General features: G+C 43.2%; 1 protein-coding gene across 1 annotated transcript in view; it reads right to left on the bottom strand.

The window, feature by feature from the left end:
- NPC1 (NPC intracellular cholesterol transporter 1) overlaps positions 1-25,556 on the bottom strand; it is a 54,045-nt gene extending 28,489 nt beyond the window's left edge. Inside the window, exons 1-6 of the mRNA XM_048840466.2 lie at positions 25,265-25,556; positions 9,945-10,067; positions 8,597-8,703; positions 7,637-7,812; positions 6,101-6,268; positions 3,885-4,134 (exon numbers count right to left, since the gene is read on the bottom strand). Coding sequence (XP_048696423.2) covers positions 3,885-4,134; positions 6,101-6,268; positions 7,637-7,812; positions 8,597-8,703; positions 9,945-10,067; positions 25,265-25,348 — 908 coding nt within the window. The 5' untranslated portion in view covers positions 25,349-25,556. The remainder of the gene's footprint in view (positions 1-3,884; positions 4,135-6,100; positions 6,269-7,636; positions 7,813-8,596; positions 8,704-9,944; positions 10,068-25,264) is intronic.
- Between the last annotated feature and the right edge of the window lie 315 nt (positions 25,557-25,871).

The raw sequence follows: 25,871 nt of genomic DNA, 5'->3' as shown, positions 1-25,871 counted from the left end.
GGGCTCAGGCTGGAGCCGGGCTCTGGGACCCTCCCCCTTTGCAGGGTCCCAGAGCTCTGGCTCCAGCAGAAGTCTGAATTTTATTAAGATGTTAAAATTAAAAAAAAAAAAAAAAAGGTACAGAGTTTAAGCATAGAAGTTTTTGGTTATCAGGGAATAAGGTACAGATTATCAAGCGGTGCAAAATTCGGTTTAGGATCGAATGGCATAAGGAATACATAATCTGAAATATCCCCGATGGGGGGTAAAAGATTAACGGGTCAAAAGTACAGACATTGAGATATGGGGGTATGTTGTTCATATAATGGCTATGTTCAGGTGTGAAGTATAACGAGTGGATACGATGAGGAGGATGGATTTACCCTCATTTGGTGACATTTAATGTTCAGTGAGTTTATGGTTCCAGTTCACGTGGTCCAATAGAAAAAAAGTCTCTCGGTCCCTTTCTCATAGTTGATGCATGATGTCATTCTGGCTCACACCTCCTGGTACTGTCGGTGGACAGAGATGTGTTTGATGTAGATGTCCCTGGACCATCGGATGGTGTCCGAGACCATGACGCACCACATGAGCCATGCATAGCATCGACCAATCCCACAGGTCCGCAGCACACGCTCATTGCAGGGGTCCCAAGCGCCCAGGGCTCAGACGATCAGGGCATCCATCTGCACCTCATAGCCCTTTGCTCTCAGGGTGTCGGCCAGGGGGGTGTATTTTTCCAGCTTACAAGCTCGGGCTTCACAGAAGGCTGGGATTCTGTTCTCAAAGGAGACCGTGACGTTGACGAGGATGATCTTTTTCTGAGCCTCGTCAGTGACTACTATGTCAGGTCGCAACTGGCTGTCAGTACCGGGGATGGCACAGTTCACAGTGACCTCCCCCAGGCGCGGTGCGATGGCTTTCACCAGGTGGTTCTGGATAGCACTGTGGCGCAGCTGCCAGGCTCTGGAGTGGGGCTTGCAGCTGCACAGGACGTGGGACAGGGTCTCGCTGGAGTAGCTGCACTTCCTGCAATGCTCATCTCAGTTCCCGTGGTGGAGGACTCTGAGCGGGATGCAGTTGAGCCAGGCACAGTGGATGAACCGCCAGTCAGCGAAACGGGTGAAGCCGTCCCTGGCGAGGAAGTGGTTGCTAGTGTCCCACTTGCTGGTCAGTTCGAAGGCTTTACCCTGGTCCGGTTTACGCTTCAGGGTTTCCATGTACAGTGAGTGGATGGCTGCCTTCAGGGTTCTCTCCAGCATGCCTCTGGCACTCGGGATGACGATGGTGTTGTCTTTGGACCTGATCTGAGGCACCAGGACTCCCAGCTCCTGGCGCTCCTCGCACCACTCCCAGCGGCAGCCGATGCACTTCCCCAGGTGACGCATGGCATTGCGAGCACGGGACCACAGTGAAGCGATGTCACGCCCGTCCCGTCCGAATTCACCATCCAGGGAACCACTCAGGAAGGTGGCGATGTCTTGGGTGGAGGGGGCTCTGCCAATCTGCTTCTGTCGCGTCATGGAGGGCGTTTGCCGCAATGTTCCCTACCATGGCGTCGGGACATGTCAGCAGGCTGAAGGCGTGGGTGATCACCGCGATGTCACACAGGTTGCCCATGTGGGGGACGTTGGCACAGCCATGCCTGTGGGCAACGTAGAGCAGCTCATTGCTGGCTCTCTGGGGAAGGAATAGCCACTTCTTCACCAGCTGCCAGACGATTTTGTCTGCCTTGTTGAGGGGTACCTTCGCCACGGTGGATACCCTTAGGAAGAACGAGATGCAGGGGATCAGGAAGGTGTTCAGGGCATTTATCTTCAGCCACGATACTAGCAGGGAGGCGTCAATCTTGGCGGCATCCTGCAAGATCTCCTGGATGGTGTCCTCAGGTGTCTGCCGGACACGGAAACCTGTCGGCATGCCAAGGTGCTGGTACGCCTGCCCCTCTGCCAGGGTGATGACGGGCTCGCCCTGGATCTGGAACTCCGTCGTCTGCACCGAGCCCCTTTTGCTGCCATCGATGTGGAGAGTTGCGCACTTCTTTGCATTGAAGTGGAGTCCCATCCAGTCGGCAGCTTGACTGGTGGCATCTAGCATATGTTGGACGCTCTCTGGGTGATCCACGGTCAGGACCAGGTCATCCACATAAGCCAGGACGCTCACCCTCTCACCGTGGAGGTTGAAGCCATCTGTGCCATTGGAGATCGCTCGCAGCAACGGCTCCATGGCGAGGTTAAAGATGATGTGGCTGAGGGGACAGCCCTGCTTAACTCCGCTCCGGATCGGGATCTCAGCAGTCTCCCCTTCGACCGAGCAAATGGTGGTCCTACATCCCTCGTACACCTCGCGGATCACACAAAGAAAGTTCTCTGGCATCCCAAACACCTGGAGCGTGGCAAATTTTTAGCCCCACAGCCTAAGCTCCGTGAGCCTGAGTCAGCTGACCAGGCCAGGGATTTTTTTTATTTCATTGTAGATGTACCCACTATGTCATCTAGACTTTCACTTCCACTGTTCGTATACTATAGTTATCAATGGTGGAAGTGCTACTCTATAGTCTAGCTACAACAGTGGGAGTGTTTTTTTTTTTGTTTTTTTTTAAAACTCTTGGACACAGGTTTATTTTTACTTGCTTGTAACTTTCTGAAAAGTTCTTTTTTGGGCTTGAAAAGTTTCCAAAGCTTTGTCTCAGCCCACAGGTGATTTATTTATTTTTGAGGATAGGCACTAGATAGTAGGAGAGGGCTGAGTTTAAGTTTCTTAAGCCATTTTTGTATTATGGGAGAATGAAAAGTATACACACTTTATGCTGAAAGTTGTAAAATTTAAGCTCCCCCAAAAACAAAAGACTGAAGAAAAATACTCTAAAGTTAACATCTTGCTAGTTCTCAATGAGGAAGAGTCTCTGCAAAGAATAAACTGATGGTATAAATAATTTTCAAATTCAAGTTAGTGAGCATGCATAGTAGCTGTCTCATGGGACTTCAGCAGGCCTACCAGAGACCTTTGGGATAAAACATATAGGATTAGATAACTGCACGTTCTCCCTGCCTGGCCTGACCTGGCACAACAGCTGCTGCTACATGCATTAGATTGTAAGACTCCCAATGAAATGCACAACAAGATCTTCCACTTGCCTTTGATCTTTCCCTTGCAGGGACAGGTGAAAAATCAGGAACATGGAAGTAGATTGTGTAGCCTGCTATTTTCAGCTCTTTTCCACAACTGCATCAGAATTCCACAATTTTCTGAACATTTTACCATACCCCCCAATAATTTAGTTCCCAACTTTTTCCTGTTAGAAGTGTGCACCTATGCCATTGAGAACAGCTGCCTCCAACAAAATCTAGTGTTCTGGTGCTCTGTTAACCCACCCTTGCTGAAAGCTGTCCCCAGCCAAAACAGCAGCAAAGCTCTGAACTCATCTCTCTGCATTCACTTCAGGTTCCAAACTTAATTCAGGTGGACCATTTAAAGTGATAACGAATACAAGGAATGTCCTCTCTCCCCAATGTTCTTACAAATGAAGAAAACAAAATGCAATAGACTATGCTAATGTAAGTTTAAATGCACAAAGTCAGGAAATGAAAAGAGATCAAGGTTATACAAATTAATGTGACTGAAAATATTCAGCTGCATATAAATATACACTGTATATGGCTAAGTTACTGAGCACTCTGACTTTTCCATTTCTAATGTAATTTAAGATTTTTTTTAAACATACCTATATTGGTAATGTTAATTTAATAAGCTACTCCTACACACTGTACATGAAAACAGTACTATTGTTCTTACCACAAAACTGCTTACTTTCCCAGAGTGCAAAATAATTTTTGAACATGTTAACAGAAAAAATAAATGAGTTTATTTGTATCAATATTGAGCATTTTGAATTGCCTGTTTACCTGTAACACCAGACTCCAAAAATGACTGCAAAAAATACAAGTAAAAATCCCATGTAGGAGATCCACATGATGACATACATAGCATCCAAACCAAGCAAAAGCCAAGGTGCAGGAGGTGGAGGGGGCTGAGGCTTGGGACCACAAACAAGGGAACAGTCCTGACAGCTGCATGGTCCTGTAACATCATCCATAGATTCATTACAGCCTTTGGTAGCATTGTTCATAGGACTCATTCCACGGACAGAAATATCTAAGAGCAGAGAAATTAATTATAAATGTGAAACTTCCATTTCATTTCTGTGTTTCTTTATTTTTAAAAAAGTGGTATTGGCAAATATCCAATGATTTTGGTGGGGCCTGACTTGTGAATTTTGAACATTTGGGGATGGCATTTGATTTTCGAGCCTTCAGGATTCACTCATCACATTTTTAGAATTTTCTCCACAACCATGAGGGCTAGAAACTTACTTTTAAAAATATGAAAGCTGAGATCCTCATAAAATCACAGGACCAAAGATGCTGGGGCTTTAAGAAAAGCCTCTATCATCATAAAACTAGCAATAAAAGATGTGAACTTTGGCAATATAAAGGTGATTCTAAAGCAAGCAGTATGAAGTGGTTTTTAAAAAAATATATAAATTAAAATCTTTGTTTTCTTCACTTTTAGCACTAAAAAAAAATCACACTTAAAACACATGTAACACTTTACAGCGTGCAAATTCAACATATTTGGAAAAATTTGTACTCGGATATAAAAGGGGAAGGACTGTTTACACTACACTAGTGGTTCTCAGCCTGCAGACCACTTGCAACCCAATCAGCACACAGCTCTGGCCCATATTATAGATAGATATATATAGATGCGACCCACATAACACAGAGAGCTGCATATGCAGCTCAGGATGGTAAATAGTTGGCATAAGCCACTGGTTCTCAACCTGCTTCTGATGAACTGGGGGGGAAAACCCTCCCCCCTACACACTTTCAGCACTTGTCTACACTAGAGAAAGGGGTCACTGTTAGGTCCAGCTTCACTAAAAATGTTAATTAACTTTGACCACTTTTCTCACGGCATGGCTACACTTGCAGATGTAGAGCGCTGGGAGTTAAACCAGTCTTCAGAGACCGCAGCAGGGAGAACACTGCCGTGTGTTTACACTGTCCGATTCAAGCGCACTGGTCTGACCACATTAGCAGCTCTTGCAATGCCACAGAGAGCAGTGCATTGTGGTAGCAATCCCAGCGTTCAAGTGGCTGCGAAATACTTTTCAAATGGGGAGTGTGTTGTGTGTATGTGGGGGGAGAGTTGGTTTTTGGGGTGCTGAGTGTGTCAGCATGCTGTCTTGTAAGTTCAGACAGAAGCAGACCTCCCTCCCCCTTCCCCTCCCCCCCCTCTCTCACACACACACACACACACACACACACAGCAAGCAGCATTTCACAGTAATGGTTGCTTTGTCTGGGAGCTGATAAGCATGCCAGCTGTCAGAAACAGAGCTTTAAAAGGGAATATCTACATTCCTACAGCTGAGTTCAAAACAACAAGAGTGGCCACTTGACTTCAGGGGATTATGTGACTGTTCCAGAGGCCAATCACAGCACAGTAATGCAACACCTCATTCACACTGACACCCGGGCGTTTCAGCTGGGGCGCAGCAAGAGTTATGCTTCTCGTGGAGGTGGATTATCAGGAACGCTCCAGCTGCAGAGTCTGAGCGCTCTAAGTGCCTTGCCAGTGTGGATGGGTTGGGTTAGGGAGCCTGGGGCTGCTTTAATGCGCTCTAACTTGCAAGTGTAGCCAAGCCCTCAGAAATCTAAACTATTAAGAAATACTGCAGAAATTTTTAAACTGCTTGCCTCTTAAATAGCTCACCTCTTACTACTGAATGAAAGGATCCAATTAGAAGATAGTGATTAGAACAGCAAATTCTGACTATCAAAAGAGATAATTATCTACCTTGCTATGTTGTTTCAGTGTAATGAGGTGCTTCTCAACAACACTAACATTCAGCAACAATCACCAAGAAGCCAAGACAATTAAAATACTCTCTAGTTCAGTATTTTTATAAAAGGTATATAATTTATACTGCTGTAATATACTAGTCTCATGTTATTCTAATACATTATTGGATTTTACTAACACAACAATGCATAGTGTAAACATCCATGTTTAGGACACAGGCCACACACAGAAGAAAAAAAGTTCAATTTCTTACCTGAAAAAATAGGAATGATGCTGAAAGGAGTCTGTCCATTAGTCTTACTAAACATGTACTCAATCCAATTGGTAGCATTGCAGTCTTTAGCATCTTTCCCACATAGCAGCCCCAATGCTTTAACATTACTTGATGGTGCTTCCACATCTTTGCAGGCATTATACATGGCTAGAAAAAAAAAAAAAGCGTTATTAGGAAGTATAAAAAAAGTCCATGCTATTAAACAAAACAATGTAATTTTTAAAGTTTATTTTGCATGTTGAATTCTGGAAGTAAACAAGCCCAAATTTAGTTCTTTAAAATTTACAGAAGATGCCTTAAGCTTTAAACCGCAGGTGCAGAATTTACATCCAGATTTGGGGACGGGGGAAAAAGAGAGAGAGAGAGAGAGAACGAACTGATTTTATCAAACCTAATGTACTTAATGGAGGAACTTCTAGGGATACTCAACCCTGAGTACCTAAAAGGAGGAGGATGTTCCAGGAGGCCCTCCTAACTACCACATGAAGTACATTTTTATTATTCAACCTTTAATTCCAAATAATCTCGTACATAGCATGAACATAAGCTGACAGAGGCCAAATCTACCTTATAATTACAACTGACTCAGGAGACCCAGTTACAATAAGGTTCAAATTTGTAATGTCGATTGAATTTAAGTGTTTAACTGGGCTAAAGCCTTGGACAGCTCACACTATAAACTGGAATTACATTAACTCAGTTGCAATTATAACAGACAGGGCACTCCACACAGTTTTCTTTCAGACAAAATGAAGCATTCAAGTACAATTTAGAATTTACACTTCTGTAAGAATAATATTTGTCTTAATTTCTTGTATACTCCTAAATATTGGAAAAACACTAGGACTAATATTTTGTCAATTATTTTTAAAAAGTAGCAGTGTTTTATGAAAACAGGAGCAACTGTACTGCACAGTCTCTAGACTTCATTTGTCACACTGAAACAAAATATAATTTTCTACCACAACTGTCAAAAATGAAAGTCCTACACCAAACCTTGACGCCACTATATGTTCATGCAAGACTTCATGGTTTCTCTCAGACTTGGATGACAATTGTTTGTAAGCTTTTCATAAGAGGGCCTATTTCTTATTACAGGTTTTACAGTGTCTAACATAATGGGGACCCAATCTTGATTAGGCTTTTAGGCACTACCATAATATAATAATAATGCAAAACCACTTCAGCAAAACCAGAGGTGGTCACTTCATAATGGAAATTCTACATTCACGTTAATATTTTAAGCAGCTTATTATTATAAAAAACTTTTCTAAGGGGTCCGTTGCTATAGTTTTAGGCACTTGCATGGGTCAAGAAAGAGATTCTAAGGTAAGTTACAAGCAAATGTCAAATGATCAAAAGGATAAATTTCCACTCCCTCTCTCCCAGTTCCTCTACTGACCATAGACTTCTTTCAGAAAGACAATGGCATTTATCTGAAAATCTGGGTGGAGTATGAGGAATTCACAATATACCATACCCAAGTAGCATAGTAACTGAACTGGGTTTGCTTACCATTGGCAAAACTCTCTCCAATATAATACTGTAGCTCTGTGATGCTAGCTTTGCTCTCTTTTGTGACAGGATCATAATAAGGTATCATTTTTGTAACATTCAAAAAGTCAACTTGATGTGGACTGCAGGTCAACTCACAGAACAGGTTAATTAAATTATAAAAACAAGATGGACATCTGCAGAAGAAAAAAAGCCAGTTAAACATTGGCTTTGATTCATACATGTACACACACATGAAATGCAAAGAGATCCACTTTGAAGGAAACATTTTACCAGGAAAAGTAAATGTTTCTTACAATTAAAACTACTGAGGACTCAAAATATGAAGCATTCAGTCTTGTAAACTACTCTATCAAGACTTAAGCTTAAGTGGTGCATCTACCAATTACATAATAATTCTAGATTTTCCTAATCAAATGTCACTCCTAAGAAGAGTTGTCTCTCCTAACCGCAATTCAGCAGTGTTGTAAGGATGGAAGAAAGGAGTAAAAACCAACACAGAGACAAACTTAGGGAGTTGTTCTGTTACCTCCAAAAACGGCAGGAGCTGTAAAGGTGATGTTTAATCTGACTCAGTGTCACTTGAATGCGGTCTATTGTTAGAACAAAAATACCTGTGATGTTAGGAGTTTTACTAAGGGCGGGATAAGAAACAGGACCTTAAATTAAATAGGGGATAGAATGAAGTTTGGATTCCTCTTTGCATGGGACCCAGACACAACAAAAGGGAACCCACATTCCCATACTGTGGAACAATAGAAAGAACCACTGTGCCTGAATACAAGTTTCTCCCAACCATTCCCATGAAGTTTTCTTCTTGACAAGATTTCCCCAGTAACACCAACTTCACTAAGTCACAAAAATGCTATTTTCGTCAGCTCATAAAAACAGCTAACAGAATGTGCTTTTATTCACAAATGTTACAAAGTGCTAATCATTTCAAACTGATTGTCAGCATACCTGGAGAGAAACTGCAGAGGCAGCTGCAAGTTATTTTTCAAAGTCTGAAGCTGCTGAACATTGCAACAAACGCTAACGTTATCAAAGAGTAAACCCGGGCAGAGTTCCTTAAATAAAAAAAGGTCACAAAGCTATTAATTATAATCAAGTGGGGAAAAAAAAAAGTAGGATTAAGGCATTTAACAACTTCATACGTAGATGTCAGTAGAAGGTAACTTAAGAGAACACTCGTCATTCTGCTTCTGTGACAAAGAATTTATAAAATCATCATCTTAATTAGAAAGTTGTCTTAATTAGAAAGTTGTCAGGATACTGAACTTGACTTAACATGGATTTGTTATGGAAGAGGGGAAACGAAATTTCTTCTTGCCTGCAAGGGACTGTGTGTCTTTTTAGAGCTGCATGGACACTGTCTGGCTCACCAATTCACCAGTATGTAAATACAGTATAAGGGTACTGAAGGAGCAGACAGGATGAAGTATACACTTCCCAACTCGAATGATTTACTCCTTAAGTTTGATAGTGTAATTTGATGATAAATCTCAGAAGAGATTCCAAAAGGCAAATTTAGAAACCAACAGTCCCGGGCCTACCCTCATCAGCCACTAAACATGAAATATACATACAAAGCAATTTAGTTCAGACTACTTTGAACACTTGGGTTACATCTACACAGCAAAAATAACCCACAGCAGCAAGTCTCAGAGACCGGGTCAACTGTCTCAGGCTCAGACTGCAGGGCTAAAAATAGCAGTGTAGACACTTGGGCTCAGGCCCTGGGTACTCAGACCCTCCCCCTCAAAAACTAGGCTTCAACCCTAATCTGAGCATCTACATGGATATTTTTAGCCCTGAGAGCCCAAGTCAACTGAACCAGCCTCTGAGACTCGTTGCCATGGGGTGTGGGTTGGGGGTTTTTGTTGTTTTTTTTTTTTACACTGTGTAGAGGATTTACCGCTGGAGATCAAAATTTAATCTGAAGATTTGTTACAGAAACTCAGAAGTTTTAGTTCAATGATATACACGGTACTGGCATGGATTTGGCAAGACCTAAAAATCATACAAGGCAGTGACAAGCTTGAAAGTGTGCACCAATTTTTTTAAGGCATAACGCAGAGTGGTAAGTATCAGGTGGCTCACCTAAACACTATTAAACAAAGATGTGAAGTCACTGGTGCCATTGCTTAGGACCAGCATTCAGTTCCCTAATGTGTGCAGCCATTTCATATTTTAAGGCCCAAGAACTTAGATTATTGCAGAAAATTATATTTAGGTCTTATTACACACATCCCAGCCCATATTCTATTTATCTTCTAGTTTCTAGAAGAAGAGTCCAAAAGAAACATACCTGCATTAAGTCATATCCATCCTTTGGTAATGGTATTGGTAGTCCTGTATAGTTGCAGTTATATCTTTTACCTTCAGAAGCTATTCCGCACTCCCCATACCAAACACATGATTGTGAAAGTACCTAAATAGAGGAAGTTGTGTTAGATAGTTGCATGGTAAAGATTTAAAAGCAAGAGACTTTGTATCAAAATGGCAAATGTTTCAAATCACAGACTTTCAGAGAATTTTTAAATATTTATAATGGATGCAGAAAATATAAAATAAGTATGAGAAAGGCCTCCATCTAGACATTTTTCTTTTAATAGTACCAAAAGGAGAGTACTATCAAACTAGAATCATAACGGTTCAGTAGATACTAGACTGTGCAAGTTTTTAAATAGCACACAAAAAAAAGCTAAAACAAGACCAGCAGACAAGATAAAATCAGTTTAATTTCACACACACACACAAAATCACTTTCCTCCTCCAGAAATACATACATATCTTCCTGGCTTGGCTAGTTAAACACACACATTTGCCCATTTGTATTCCCAAAGAAAGCACATTTACTACCCTGTTGGTAGACAGTGACAGGACAGGTGTGGGAAATCACATTGGCAGTGTTATAATATGAAAGGGTTCTAGAGAACTCCCTATCCCACATGGTAGTACTTTTCAATCAAAGACCCCCCAGAAATGAATTTTAATGCTGGATAATATGGAAAAGCACCTGCTCACACAAGTTAAAATGCTCACAAGTGACAGAGCAGTTTGTAACCATTACTGTTCTAAACGCTATAGAAAATATTTTGAATCAGTAATGTATTTGTATGCTGCAGAAATGCATCAAATTAATGTGACAAGTTGATTTATTAAGACGGGAAAGCTGAAATACAAGTTTGCCATCAGTAATTTGCTATAATTTCAAATTCAGAGAAGATGCAGTATATAAACATCACAGAAAGAGCAAGGATTATGTAATGCAAAAGTTTCTCAAGCATGTCTCATTCATCACATGAGAGTCATCTGGTCATGGCAAAATTCAGGGAGTTGTTCTCCATCAGCAGCACTCTCCTCGCCGCTCTTAGCTTAAGCGGATTGTTTGTCACCAACATAAGAGTGGTGCAGTGTTCCCCTATTCTCTGTACTGCTTTTAATTAGCTATAGAAAGGAACTTGAGATCACTGTTAGCAATGCACTTAAGAAAGTTGACTTGGTTCTAGCTCAAAATTTACACTGTAGTATATCAAGAGTAGAAAAGTTGAAGGGACCTCTTTTTGGAAAGCTTAGCCTGAAATGCTCAGAAGACCACATCTGTATGCCTTTCTTCCTCCCTTTCATTTTTTTATTTTTTATTTTTTTTTAAACATGAATACATAAAATTTCTTACTAGTCCTTTGGATTCTACCATATGTAACTGAAACTGTAGAATTTCTGGTCTCTTCTATCACCATCAAACTAAATTGACAATTCAAAGTTCATCTACTCTGGCAATTTCAACACATGTATCAATGTACAGTACTGTACACTATCCTGTTATTCCAAAAAAAAGCATTTTAAACAGCCTCTAACCTTTTGCAAGAGTACTTGTGCAAATATATAATATAAGCAACACTTGAATGACATCACAAACACGCATTCAGTACATATTATTGCAAGCTTTTCCATTCTGAAAGTTGCATCGGACAGTTTTACAGATAAAGATGGGGCAGGAGTTATCTTCTAAACAACCTTTACTAGTGTTTGTCAAACATCACATGCTTATAGTGCAAGGACAAACTCCTATGCTTTGTGCTTGACCATGAATAACTTTGTTCACTAATCCAAGGGACCTCTGACTGTCTCCAAACATAACATCTAAGAACTACACAGAATTACATTAAATGATTCCACAGCATCCAATACATGAAACATTTCTGTACTGGATGACTGACACAGAAACACACACAAAAGATGAAGAAAAAAAATGATAGGACATTTGTCGGGGGAAGAAACTGTACTTACATTACAGTAACTGTGGTTCTTTGAGATGTGTTGTCCCTATATATATATTTCACTGTTGGCATGCAATCAAGTCTAGATTATTTTGCTCAGCAGTGTCTGTTGGGGCTGCATTTGCACACCAAGCGTCTACAAGTCTCCAGCCGAGGGCATTAAGGGTGAGACAGCTCCCAACTTTCCCTCAGTTCCTTAATATCTGGGTTCTGTATGGCTATCAGACTCCATAATAGCAGGGAATGGGGGTTGGTCATAGAATCTATCTAGATGTCTCAAAGACCCACAGTTACTGTAGGTTAAATATCAAGTTCTTTTTTGAGTTATTGTAGGACAGCCTTACAAAAATTAGGGTCATCATAGAATATTAGGGTTGGAAGGGACCTCAGAAGGTCATCTAGTCCAATCCCCTGCTCAAAGCAGGACCAATCCCCAACTAAATCATCCCAGCCAGGGCTTTGTCAAGCCTGACCTTAAAAACCTCAAAGGAAGGAGATTCCACCACCTCCCTAGGTAATGCATTCCAGTGCTTTACCACCCTGCTAGTGAAAAAGTTTTTCCTAATATCCAACCTAAACCTCCCCACTGCAACTTGAGACCATTACTCCTTGTTCTGTCAATTACTAGTCAAATCTGGATGCTTCCACAAGAGAGTAGCACTGTACGAACACATGTCCTAACACCACATAGCTACTCTACAAGCATCCAGAATGGGAACGTTTCTGAAAGAAGCACCAGAGGTCACTTGTGCCCTAGTCAAGTGAGCTGTGACAGTTTGTTTACGCTGACCGCCTGCAGGCACGGCCACCCGCAGCTCCCAGTGGCCGCAGTTCACTGTTCCCGGCCAACGGGAGCTGTGGGAAGTGGCGGGCTATATGTCCCTGGGGCCCATGCCACTTCCTGCAGACCCCATTAGCCGGGAACAGCGAATCACAGCCACTGGGAGCTGCAGGCAGCAGTGCCTGCTGACAGTCAGTGTAAACAAACTGTCTCGCGGCCCGCCAGCTGAGTACACTGATGGGCCGCAGGTTGCCCACCACTGATCTAGGGGATACTCTAATCGGCTTAGTTCTGTTTATACAGAAAGAAAGCACTCTAAGGAAATCTACATGTGGTTTTGAAAGAGAGATGCATAACCTGATGTAAATGAAAGACTATTTTTGGTAGAAATTTTGGGAAAGGTCTTAATGACATCCTGTCCTTAAAAAAATTATATGCTGGGGCCCTACGATCGAAGTTTGTACCTCCTCTACACTCCTGGCTGATGTTATTTTGACCAAGAAGACTGTTTTAATGGAAAGAAGGAACAGGGAACATGTAGCCAAAGGTTCAAAAGATAGGCCCATTAACCCCTTAAGGGCAATATTCAGATCCCAGGGAGCAAGATTTCTTAACTGTGTGCTGGGGGCGAGGGCTGTAAACTGTCATAAAACCTTTAGGGGTAGATTCATAGAGTTTAAGGCCAGAAGGCACTATTAGATCATCTTGTCTATATCTGCCCACCTGTGTTGGAAGGTGGAGAACTGCAAGATGTACCCTCAACAAGCTCATGGAGTGTTCAGAGTTCTTTAAATTCAGGAGACAGTCAAGTACGTTCGGAATCTATGCTCAAAATGACAACAACTGGCCTTGTGGCCAGGCCAGGCCAGACCATGTGGCAGACAACTGTATAATGTAGACAAGGCCTTAGAAAATGAATTACAAATGACCTCTCTCTTTAATGTGTTCCTCTCCCAGACATGATAAACATCAGGTATGCCCATCATTTAAAGGCATTACAGCTTCACATGAAAGGCAATTTTTTTGAAGACTGGAGATTAATGTTCAGTCTTAAGTGATTGATCCCAGGACTAGTGGTAATTCACAGGCAAACAGAGCAGCAGTTTCCTTACAAAAAAGGAAACACTAGCGAATTACTAACACTAAACCTAATCGCTAATTAGGTATTCACTAAGTACCTATTTACACAGTAAACAAACAGGTCACACAGTGTGCAAAGAGGCTGGTAGACATATGTGGTGAGAAAGAATTGAGGGGTGGTTGGGGTTGTTCCACCCTTGATTGGAGGCAGGAGGACACAGAAGGGGTAAGGCATAGCCCCAACAGACACTACTGATCAAAATAATCTAGACTCGAGAACACTGGGGACATGCACACCAACAGTGGAATATATACATGGACAAACTGAGGCTTTGTCTAGGGCTAGCCACCTGCAGGGCTGGATTTCCAATTAGGCACAGTAGGCACATGCCTAGGAGCGCCAACATTCTAGAGCGCCAACATTCTAAAAATTCAAAGTTTGCTGCTCCTAGGTCCTGGCAGGGGACAGGGCCAGCTGAGGCAGGGGAAAGAGCTCAGCAATTCAACTCAGGGGGGCTATGCTGAGCAAGTGGGTCCTGAGGGAGCCCGGCCTGGGCAGACCCCACTCTTGGTCCAGCCTGGGACTGACTGCACCACTCCCAAGGAGCCAGAGCAATCTCTGACCGGCCCCGGCCACACTGCCAGCTCAGCCTGGAAGACACAGTCACCTCCCAGCAGGGCCAGTGAGTCAGCCAGGGAGCAGGGCATGGGAGAGTGGGTCTCTGGGGAGGGTTGGGGGGGGGCACTGGGAAGTTTGTTGGGAGTGTTTGTCAGTGTGGAGTAGGGAAGTCTGTGTGGGGCACTGGACAGTTGTAGTGATTGGGCTGTGCAGGGGGCAGTGTGCAGTTGTGGCAGTGGGCCTGTGGAGGGGGTCTCTGGGCAGAGGGGCTCTGAAGATGTGATGCCAAGAGGCATATAAGGTGTAAATCCAGCCCTAGCCACTTGAGTACATACATACCTAGGATCTTGAACAGGATTGTACTATGGTGGCTAGGCCAAGCAACCACCTTACTACCATGGCCACACTATTTCTAGCACATTGCTCAAGCAGAGCTAGTGTGTGTATGTCTATCTGACCTCGGAATTACTCCCCCCAGCTGCACTGTAGACATAGCATTATATGGTAATTATACGAACACTTTGATGCCAGACTATAACTGGGGGGGGGGGCTGTGGTGGGCAGGGGGCACGCTCCGGTGGATCAAAGCAAGTTTGATATAACACGGTTTCACCTATAACACGGTAAGATTTTTTGGCTTCCTGAGGACAGCGTTATAGAGTACAACTATAAAGGTGTACAAATAAAATTAAAGCCCTGCTCACTGGATTTGTGGTTGGAGTTTATTGGAAGAATTTGGTCAGCTAGATCATGAACTGGGCTACCCATCCAGATTTCATCCTTCCAAAAGGGAGAAAATTCCCGCAAGCTGAAGAATTTCCATCCTTACAAATCTTTGCATCCTTTATCTGTTGACATAAAGAAAGAAGTTTCCTTCCATGTGTCGCAAGTATTTTTTTGCTGACTTCATATTCCAACATATCATTTAGTTGTAGAGAGCACCTGGAAATCAGTTGTACTTCTTCTATACAAGTATACAGTGAAGAGTACTTAAAGAGTTAAGTACAAAAGATATTTTTTCTTGAATACAAAAGTTAGATTGTGTACAAATATGGTATGTAGGCAGCAACTAATTGAACCAAGCATCCATGTGCATTATGCATCTTCAGCTGGAAAGTTATCTTGGTGACTTCACAAGCCTTAAAACACATAATAGATCACGGAGACTGCAACAGCAGGTCCCAGATTCAAGTATCTGAGTATAGTAAAGTAAAGGCAAGGCCATACTACACAATGTGTGCTCAGTAGAGAGAAGAGTTGAGATTTATGTATGATAAGAGGCCCATTCACTGCATACCAAAAAGCTCCAATTTAATGGGAACTTTGGTGCACAAAGAAGCCAGGATCTGGCCCAAAGAGTTTACAGTTCAATTCTACCCACTCATATTTTTGCATGATGTTTCTGATAATTTCCAAGTGCACACTGACCATGGCACCAAAACAGGTTTAGCAAACAAAGACAGTAAAGAAAAGCCAACTGAGTGGCTTGATAGTTTAAATACCACCAATGTGATTTTTATCATATTAATTTATGCTCATTTTGGAGTTAATTGTGTGACTGGGGGAATCTCAATTTTCAGAAAATGGTACAAAGTAACAGGTATTACATATATGTAAAACTTAATACGTAGAATTAGGAATCAAATACAGAAATGGAAGAACACACATATTAGTACTTGTATTTTTTCTAGTCAATAAAAACAACTTTTACCTATCATTTAAGTGGTGGATTGTTGTGTTGCTGGAGTCATGTTGATCCCAGGACATGAGACAAAATAGATGAGGTAATATCTTTTATTGGATCTACATCTATGGGCAAAAGGGACAAACTTTTCAGCTTCACTGAGCTCTCTCAGGTCTAGAGAAAGTAACCAGAGTGTCTTAGCTGGTTACTTTCTCCAGACCTGAGGAAGAGCTCTGTGAGGCTCAACAGCTTGTCTGTTCTACCAACAAAAGTTGGTCCAATAAAAGATATTACCTCACCTACCTTGTCTCTCTTAAATGGTGATTGTCATTACTTAAGAATCAAGCACAAAGACCAGAAAAACCCAGTAACTATTTTCATGACATTAGCGTAAACTGCCTGTTCTCCCACTCCAAGCAAGTTAAATGTTTTGAGTGGAATACAATCTAAGCCATGGTCATGTCTACACCTAAAACACTACAGCGGTGCAACACTACCACTACAGTTGTAGCACTCCTATGTAGACCCTACATATTCCAATGGGAGGGATACTCCCATCAGTATAGGTAATCCACCTCCCCAAGAGGTGGAAGCTAGGTCAGCAGAAGAATTCTTCCATCAACTCAGCACTGGATTTTTCACATCCTTGAGAGATATAGTTATACCGAAGAAAGTTTCCTAGTGTAGACCAGGCCTATGTGTACCCTTAAGATACTACAGTGGCGCAGCTGTAGCGCCTCAGCGTAGACACCCAATACAGAGGTGGAAGGGGTTCTTCTGTCACTGTAATAATCCACCTCCCCGACTGGTGGTATCTTGATTGACAGAAGTAGTCTTCCATTCACCTAGCACAGTCTATGCCAAGGGTTAGGTTGGCTTAACTACATCTCTTGGGGATGAAGCTATGCCAATGAAATTGTCAACCCTTAGAGTGCGTATATTTATACTACAACCTGCATTAGTGAGATCCTAACCAATGAAACTAGAGAGAAAAAACTGTTTAGTCTTGTCAATTCCTGCTATCACTTACAATAAATTTGCAAGACCATTTGAGAGTAAAATCTCAAACCTCTTTGAAGTTAGTAGCCTAAAGCCACTGTTAAAATGTTCAACCATTAACAAATGACTAGCAAACTGATCATATGAGTATTCCATGTAGCTACAATTATGGTAAAGAGGGCTCATCCCCTCCCTACTCTTAATCAATGTTCAAGGGATTTACACAAGTAACTATTTCATTCTCATTGATAAGATGTTGCAGGGAATTTCTCAAGTAAGTTCCCCACATGTCAAGGGAGGCTGGATCTTAAAATATTTAAAACAGAAATAAGTTATAAAAAAAAAAAAGATAAAATATCTTACTCTGGTCTCTATTACGGGTATACAAACTAAAGGTCTTATTTAATCCTCTGACATTAGAATTTCTGTATGTGTATAGCAAGGGACGTACACAGCTTTAAAAAAATAAGAATGTGATGATAAAATTCAAATTGTCAAAAGCAGGTGTAGTACCTGAAACTACTTAAAAATTATTTGAAACTGACCACATTGATAGAGCCAGAAGAGTTCCCAGAAGTCACCTACTACACGACAGACCTAAGAAAATAACAGAACGCCACTAGCCGTCACATTCAGCCCCAACTAAAACCCCTCCAACGCATTATTAAGGATCTACAACCTATCCTGAAGGATGACCCAACACTCTCACAAATCTTGGGAGACAGGCCAGTCCTTGCCTACAGACAGCCCCCCAACCTGAAGCAAATACTCACCAGCAACCTCATACCACACAACAGAACCACTAATCCAGGAACCTATCCTTGCAACAAAGCCCGTTGCCAACTGTGCCTACATATCTATTCAGGGGACACCATCACAGGGCCTAATAACATCAGCTACACTATCAGAGGCTCGTTCACCTGCACATCCACCAATGTGATACATGCCATCATGTGCCAGCAATGCCCCTCTGCCATGTACATTGGTCAAACTGGACAGTCTCTACGTAAAAGAATAAATGGACACAAATCAGATGTCAAGAATTATAACATTCATAAACCAGTCGGAGAACACTTCAATCTCTCTGGTCACGCGACTACAGACATGAAAGTTGCAATATTACAACAGAAAAACTTCAAAACCAGACTCCAGCGAGAGACTGCTGAATTGAAATTCATTTGCAAATTGGATACTATTAACTTGGGCTTGAATCGAGACTGAGAGTGGCTAAGTCATTATGCAAGGTAACCTATTTCCCTTTGTTTTTTCCTCCCCCCCCCCCCCAAGACGTTCTTGTTAAACCCTGGATTTGTGCTGGAGATGGCCCACCTTGATTATCATACACATTGTAAGGAGAGTGATCACTTTAGATAAGCTATTACGAGCAGGAGAGTGGGGTGGGGGGAGAGAAAACCTTTTGTAGTGGTAAACATCCATTTTTTCATGGTTTGTGTGTATAAAAAGATCTTCTGTACTTTCCACAGTATGCATCCGATGAAGTGAGCTGTAGCTCACAAAAGCTTATGCTCAAATAAATTGGTTAGTCTCTAAGGTGCCACAAGTACTCCTTTTCTTTTTGCAAATACAGACTAATACGGCTGTTACTCTGAAACATTTCAAGTTGACAGTGTACCTTTAATCCTGGAAAAAGTCAGACTCATCCCATTAACTAATGGGGGTGGGGGGAGGATTAAGTGAGCAGAATGCTCTGAAATTAACCAAGTTCAGCTAGAGCACTAGAGGAATTACTTTTAGAAATAGTGCCATCGGACCGTCTGATACTACCACATGGCCAGAACTTCACTTTTATATCTAATCTGAAATAGAACATCCACAAGAAGATTATAGGTTTCAGAGGAACAGCCGTGTTAGTCTGTATTCGCAAAAAGAAAAGGAGTACTTGTGGCACCTTAGAGACTAACCAATTTATTTGAGCATGAGCTTTCGTGAGCTACAGCTCACTTCATCAGATGTATACCGTGGAAACTGCAGCAGACTTTATATACACACAGAGAATATGAAACAATACCTCCTCCCACCCCACTGTCCTGCTGGTAATAGCTTATCTAAAGTGATCAACAGGTGGGCCATTTCCAGCACAAAGCCAGGTTTTCTCACCCTCCACCCCCCCACACAAATTCACTCTCCTGCTGGTGCTAGCCCATCCAAAGTGACAACTCTTTACATAATCAAGTCCGGCTATTTCCTGCATAGATCCAGGTTTTCTCACATCCCCCCCACCCCCATACACACACAAACTCACTCTCCTGTTGGTAATAGCTCATCTAAACTGACCACTCTCCAAGTTTAAATCCAAGTTAAACCAGAACATCGGGGGGGGGGGGGGGTAGGAAAAAACAAGAGGAAACAGGCTACCTTGCATAATGACTTAGCCACTCCCAGTCTCTATTTAAGCCTAAATTAATAGTATCCAATTTGCAAATGAATTCCAATTCAGCAGTTTCTCGCTGGAGTCTGGATTTGAAGTTTTTTTGTTTTAAGATAGCGACCTTCATGTCTGTGATTGCGTGACCAGAGAGATTGAAGTGTTCTCCGACTGGTTTATGAATGTTATAATTCTTGACATCTGATTTGTGTCCATTTATTCTTTTACGTAGAGACTGTCCAGTTTGACCAATGTACATGGCAGAGGGGCATTGCTGGCACATGATGGCATATATCACATTGGTGGACGTGCAGGTGAACGAGCCTCTGATAGTGTGGCTGATGTTATTAGGCCCTGTGATGGTGTCTCCTGAATAGATATGTGGGCACAATTGGCAACGGGCTTTGTTGCAAGGATAAGTTCCTGGGTTAGTGGTTCTGTTGTGTGGTATGTGGTTGTTGGTGAGTATTTGCTTCAGGTTGCGGGGCTGTCTGTAGGCAAGGACTGGCCTGTCTCCCAAGACTTGTGAGAGTGTTGGGTCATCCTTTAGGATAGGTTGTAGATCCTTAATAATGCGTTGGAGGGGTTTTAGTTGGGGGCTGAAGGTGACCGCTAGTGGCGTTCTGTTATTTTCTTTGTTAGGCCTGTCCTGTAGTAGGTAACTTCTGGGAACTCTTCTGGCTCTATCAATCTGTTTCTTTACTTCTGCAGGTGGGTATTGTAGTTGTAAGAAAGCTTGACAGAGATCTTGTAGGTGTTTGTCTCTGTCTGAGGGGTTGGAGCAGATGCGGTTGTATCGCAGAGCTTGGCTGTAGACGATGGATCGTGTGGTGTGGTCAGGGTGAAAGCTGGAGGCATGCAGGTAGGAATAGCGGTCAGTAGGTTTCCGGTATAGGGTGGTGTTTATGTGGCCATTGTTTATTAGCACTGTAGTGTCCAGGAAGTGGATCTCTTGTGTGGACTGGACCAGGCTGAGGTTGGTGGTGGGATGGAAATTGTTGAAATCATGGTGGAATTCCTCAAGGGCTTCTTTTCCATGGGTCCAGATGATGAAGATGTCATCAATATAGCGCAAGTAGAGTAGGGGCTTTAGGGGACGAGAGCTGAGGAAGCGTTGTTCTAAATCAGCCATAAAAATGTTGGCATACTGTGGGGCCATGCGGGTACCCATAGCAGTGCCGCTGATTATAGTCTTACACCAGGCTGGGCCTTAGTTGGATATCACTCAGAGGGAAGCATATCACCTACTAAATCACTACTTCCTTCAGCTGTTTTGGCTGAGAGCGCTGACTGGATCATAGTTCAAGCAAAAAGAAAATCCATTTCATGAATCAGCAACACAACGCACTTACAATTGACTTTACTACACTTTCAGCACTATATATGCAGTGCAGAAATAGTTACCACAAAAAAAAAAAAAACAGGTTAATATTTAGCTCTTGTTGACCTAAACATATTTTTTCTTCTTAATACATGATAGAGTGCTAAAAGAATTCACCACATGTAAGGAAACTTGTAGTAATATACACTATCCATGATTCCAAAACATACAACCACCAGCCCCCGCTCCAGCATAAGGTCAGCATTTCTCCCATGAACTAAACGAGTGTCCTATATATCAAACTCAGAGACCAACATCTTTAATGTCTCAGACAGCCTTGACCACCACAAAACAAAAACTATGATGGATCCCTGAACTCCAAGGCAAACACAGAGAACAATGATTGTGCTGTATGGATAACAATGAGGAACTATTTGTCATCCTGCATCAAACACTGGGTGGTTATCAAAGATCGTATTCAGCTTTCCTTATCCTCCTTATCTTTCATTTCTAATCTAAAACGTTGGAAAGAAATTCAGTGAGAAAGATTACAGCAGCACCAGTGAGACACACCTTTATTTCCCTCCTTCTGCTCTGCCCTCCCCTTTTTCTCCCCCAACACACATACAGACCTGGATATTTACTGTACCTAGCCTCCTGTAATGCACAATCAATACTTCTGTTGGAATTTCCTAATTACACACCCATCCTCCCAATATTCATATTTGCTCCAAAAAAGGGGATTTTTTTTCCAAAGGTAACAGCACATTTATTCATTGGGAATTCATTCATTATTAATAGGTCAAGTTTCCCAACACAGACCACAGGACTGGAAATTACTGCCAAGTGTAACTGATAAGCATAAGTGTCATGGCCTTTCAGGGTTAAATAATAAAGCAGACAAAAGTTGTAAATAAAGTTAGGTTAAGACTACTTTTTTAAAAATAACTTAGGCAGGCTAGCAGATGCACTTGATTACTGTTTGACCAGGGTTTCAGTTTGACTTGGTCACAAGTAAAAATTACTTTAGCTGTGGGAATGCTGCATGCATATCAAGGGCAGTACATAGTTCTTAGCTAAAATTTGTCTACAATCACAAAAGTACCAAACAATTCACTACAAGTGGCAGTCCCTGTTCAGATATCCTGCATTTGAGTAGTAGGGCTGTTGCACATCAGGAATGAAGAACACTCTCAGGAAATAAGTAGGAAAGATTGCAGGCAGTTTGCCAGGCTGTAACCATATCTATTAGGCATTCACTTTCCCAAACACAATTTATACATCACCCCTTGTTTATAAAAACTCTTCTCTCCACCTTCCACCAGAACACTGCAAAACCCAGATCAGAACCTTAACATAAAGTAGCCACCTGTTTTTACTGTTTTGTTCTGAAGAAGTTTTTTGTCTCTTCAGTGACTCCCTTTGTTTTTACCTCCATTTTGAACAATATGTTTTGACAAATACTTTAGGAATTACTTTCACATTTATATAGAGCTTTTCATCCAAGCATCTCAAATAACTTTACAAAGAGGGGTATGTAATGTCTCCATTTTACAGATGGAGAAATTGAGGTATAGAGATTAAGTGATTTGTCCAAGGTAACAAAGCAAGTCTGTGGATGAGCAGGAACTGGAGAACAGGTCTCTTGACTCAGTTTGTGTTCTGAAACACTAAACCAATGGATCCCAAGGTTACAGAAATGTCTATTAAACAATTGTGTTGGGAAGAAATGCAATCTATTCAAAGAGCTAAATGTTTATTTTGACTGCTTCCTTTTCATACTTTCATGTAAGTAAAAACCACATACAATTAACACAGAAAGGACCGTCACCATCCTCAGAAACCATTTCCTCAAAAGCACTAAGTTTATATCTTCATATAGGGATTGCAACTAAAGATAGCTGCAATCTGCGAAAAGAAAAAAATCTGTTTTGCTTTTACCAAACCAAAGGAAAGCATACAATATTAACAAACAACCTTGATTACGGAGCACATCTATTCATCCGGGTTGTTCATTCTTTGCTAAACAAAACTAAAATCATCTGCACCAGACCTCAGTTACAGTGCAGTGCAGAGTTTTCACTGTAAGCAGCAAGTACTGAGTGAAAGGCCTGCAATTAACATATCTCCTCTTTTATTAGAGCTGGGCAAGGCTTGAAAAAAAGCCTTCCTAATGCCTCCTAGCTTAAGGACTATAGCCACGTCCACACCCCGGGCGACACAGTTATACCAAACTATCCCTCCGTGTAGCCAGCACTGCATCAGTGGGAGGGGTTCTCCCCTCAACATAGCTACTACCTCTCATGGAGGTGGCTTAACTTCTCCCTGTCATCAGTGTAGAAACATCTTCACTTAAGTGCCACAATGGTGCAGTTGTGCCACTGCAGCATTTTAAAGACCTACCCTAAGTTAGTTTAGAAGTGAAATAATATATAATGAATCTTAGGTTACAGAGGTCATTAAAATCATTTTGTCTTACATTGTTTAAAGTTTCATCTTACAGCATTTGTGCTGAGTTTCATGGACGATCTCTAACCTACATCTGTACCATGACACATTACAAGATGTGAATGATCATATCCGTTTTGGTTATAAAAATGAAAGAGCCCTTAAGTGTAAAAACAGTATATTTTTATACATCTTTTACACTGAGATATTATTCTGAACTTAATTATGTTGTACTGCTGCTAAGGTTTGCCTTAGGCTCCCCAAGAGATTGTTCAGTTTAAGAAGTTCACATTGGACCCCCATATAGAAATTTTACAATAGGATTTGGTAGAATGAATTATCAGGAGATAGATATAAACACACATACACACCAAGAGAGAAAAGATGGTCCAGTGATTAGAGCAGTAGCTTAGGACCTAGATCTAGAGGGTCAATACGTTGCTCCACCACATATTTCTTGTGAGACCTCAGGCAAATCGCTTAGCCTCTCTGTGCCTCAGTTCCTCTTCAGTAAAAATTAAGGTACTTCCCTACCTAACAGGGATGTTGAGGATAAATATATAAATAACTGTGAAGCACTTTGAAATTTACTTATGAAAAGTGCTAGGTATTATATATTATTACAGCAGTTCCTGATTCCAAAGTGGGTCATGACCCTGTTTTAATGGGGGTCACCAGGGTTGGCTTCAGCCCAGGGCAGTGTGGCTCAGGTTACAGGCCCCCTGCCCTGGGCTGAAGCCCTTGGGCTTCAGCTTTGAGCCCCCCACCCAGAGTGGTGGGGTCAGGCTTCGGCTTTACCCTCACCCTGCACCTGGGATGGCGGGGCTCAGGCTTCCGTCCCCCGTCCTGGGGCCGTGTAGTAATTTTTGTTGTCAGAAGGCAGTCACGGTGCAATGAAGTTTGAGAACCCCTGAATTATTATATACTAAGTACTAGTATGTCTGGTTGGAAGTGATGAGATGTTGAGGGCAAGTTACTAAATCTATCTTCTGTGACAGAAGATATTTACATGGTTCCCAAGAACACTGTAAACTCAGGCCTTGATTTTGCAAATACTTACACATGATTATCTTTATGACAACTCATGGTTGTAAAGTGTTTGCAGAACAAGGGCCCAAAACATTAAAGCTGCAGTCAAGTCCAATTAAATCAATGGGACTAACAGTGCATAAATGTTTGCAATGCTAGCTTGGAGCACAGTCAGTTTCAGTGTTCTTCTAGTATGGAGAGTCAGCCTCTCCTGTTATGAGACTTCCACAGGGTAACAAGTAAAGGAAACTCTTAGCAAGGGAGGGAAAATGTGACTATAAAGCCACAAAAGATTAGCAGGGGAACAAAAGCGTCAACTTTTAACGTTTTAATTTGGCAATACCTTTTAAATAAAAATGATGTTTACAAAAAAAAACTAGTTCAGTCGTGAGATCTGCGTTTGCAGACCGGCAGATTTTTGAGGGGCTGGGACTCGGAAAAGAAAAGAAATAATCTGCTCCAACACGAGCTCAGATGAAAGTCATCAGGTCTCTCTCTTCCCCAGTGAAGTCGTGTCTCCTGCCTCCATTCCCTCAATGCGTGGCCCGGCACCACCCCGTGAAGCCGCGGCCGAGCCCGGGCGTTTTCCAAGAAACAAGAAATTACTGCTACTTTTCTACCGCCCAGCGGGGCCGCGCGGATTGCCACAGGGGAGAGCCTCTGCCGCACGTGTGGGAGCAGAGAGCCCACCGGAGCCACAGCCGCCGGCTCAGCCCGGTCACAGGATGGGGAAGGAGAAGCCAACACAAGCAGAGGCACAACCGCCAACAGCTCCCAGCGTAACAGCCCCAAGTCCAACCGCTTCCACCCCGGGGGGGCCCTTCCTGCGCCCCGCAGACTGGGAGGGGGGGGGGCGTGAGGCCGGAGACTCCAGCAGAGGGCGGGACCCAGGGCAGAGGGGAGCCCGGAGCCCTCCGCCGCGCCACCCTTCCGCCCCTGGCCAAGGGGGTCGCCCCGGCCGAAAGGAGCCGCCCTGGCCGGGGAGGCCCCTCGCTCACCAGCGCCGGGGGCAGCACCAGCAGCCAGGCGAGCAGGCTCAGGCTGCAGAGGCCCCGCCTGGGGCTGCGCTGCTCGCTCCTCATGCCGGGGCTGGCGGGGTGTCTCTCTCCTGGGGGGCCGCTGCTGCCTGCCGCTCCCGTGGCTTGTCGGGGCGCCGGCAGTCGGGCCGGGCCGGGCCGCTCCCCCCGGTGCTGGGCGGGGCCGGACGCCGCGGGGCTCCCTGCGAGTGGCTGGAGGCGACAGCGTCTCCGCTTCTGCCCGCCTCTGCCACAACCGCCCTGGCGGTTCCGCCTCCTCCCCGTCCTGGCCGGGCCGCGACCCCGCCTTTTCCTGCGCTGGGGGAGGCGCCGGAGCCTGTCACGCCACCGCCGGGCCCGCCCGCCGATCTGCCCCCCGGGCCTGTCACGGGCCGCGCGAGCCAGGGAGAGGCCTGGGGGCCGTTGGCGGGCGAGGGAGGGGAGCGTTCGCCACGGCGCGGGGCCTGGCAGTGGCATCCCCTGGGGTTCGGCTGGTGGCAGCTTGTTCAAAAGGGCCCCCTTAGCCCAGCTGCGTACAGGGCCCACCAGGAGCAGAGCTTTTGCGGTAGCAGATGAGGCAGTTTCGAAG

Source organism: Caretta caretta, chromosome 2, assembly GCF_965140235.1.
Source record: "Caretta caretta isolate rCarCar2 chromosome 2, rCarCar1.hap1, whole genome shotgun sequence".
In the NCBI taxonomy this organism is placed as follows: Eukaryota; Metazoa; Chordata; order Testudines; family Cheloniidae; genus Caretta; species Caretta caretta.
Note: the sequence above shows the minus strand (reverse complement) of the source record. Positions and strands in the feature narration are given on the sequence as shown.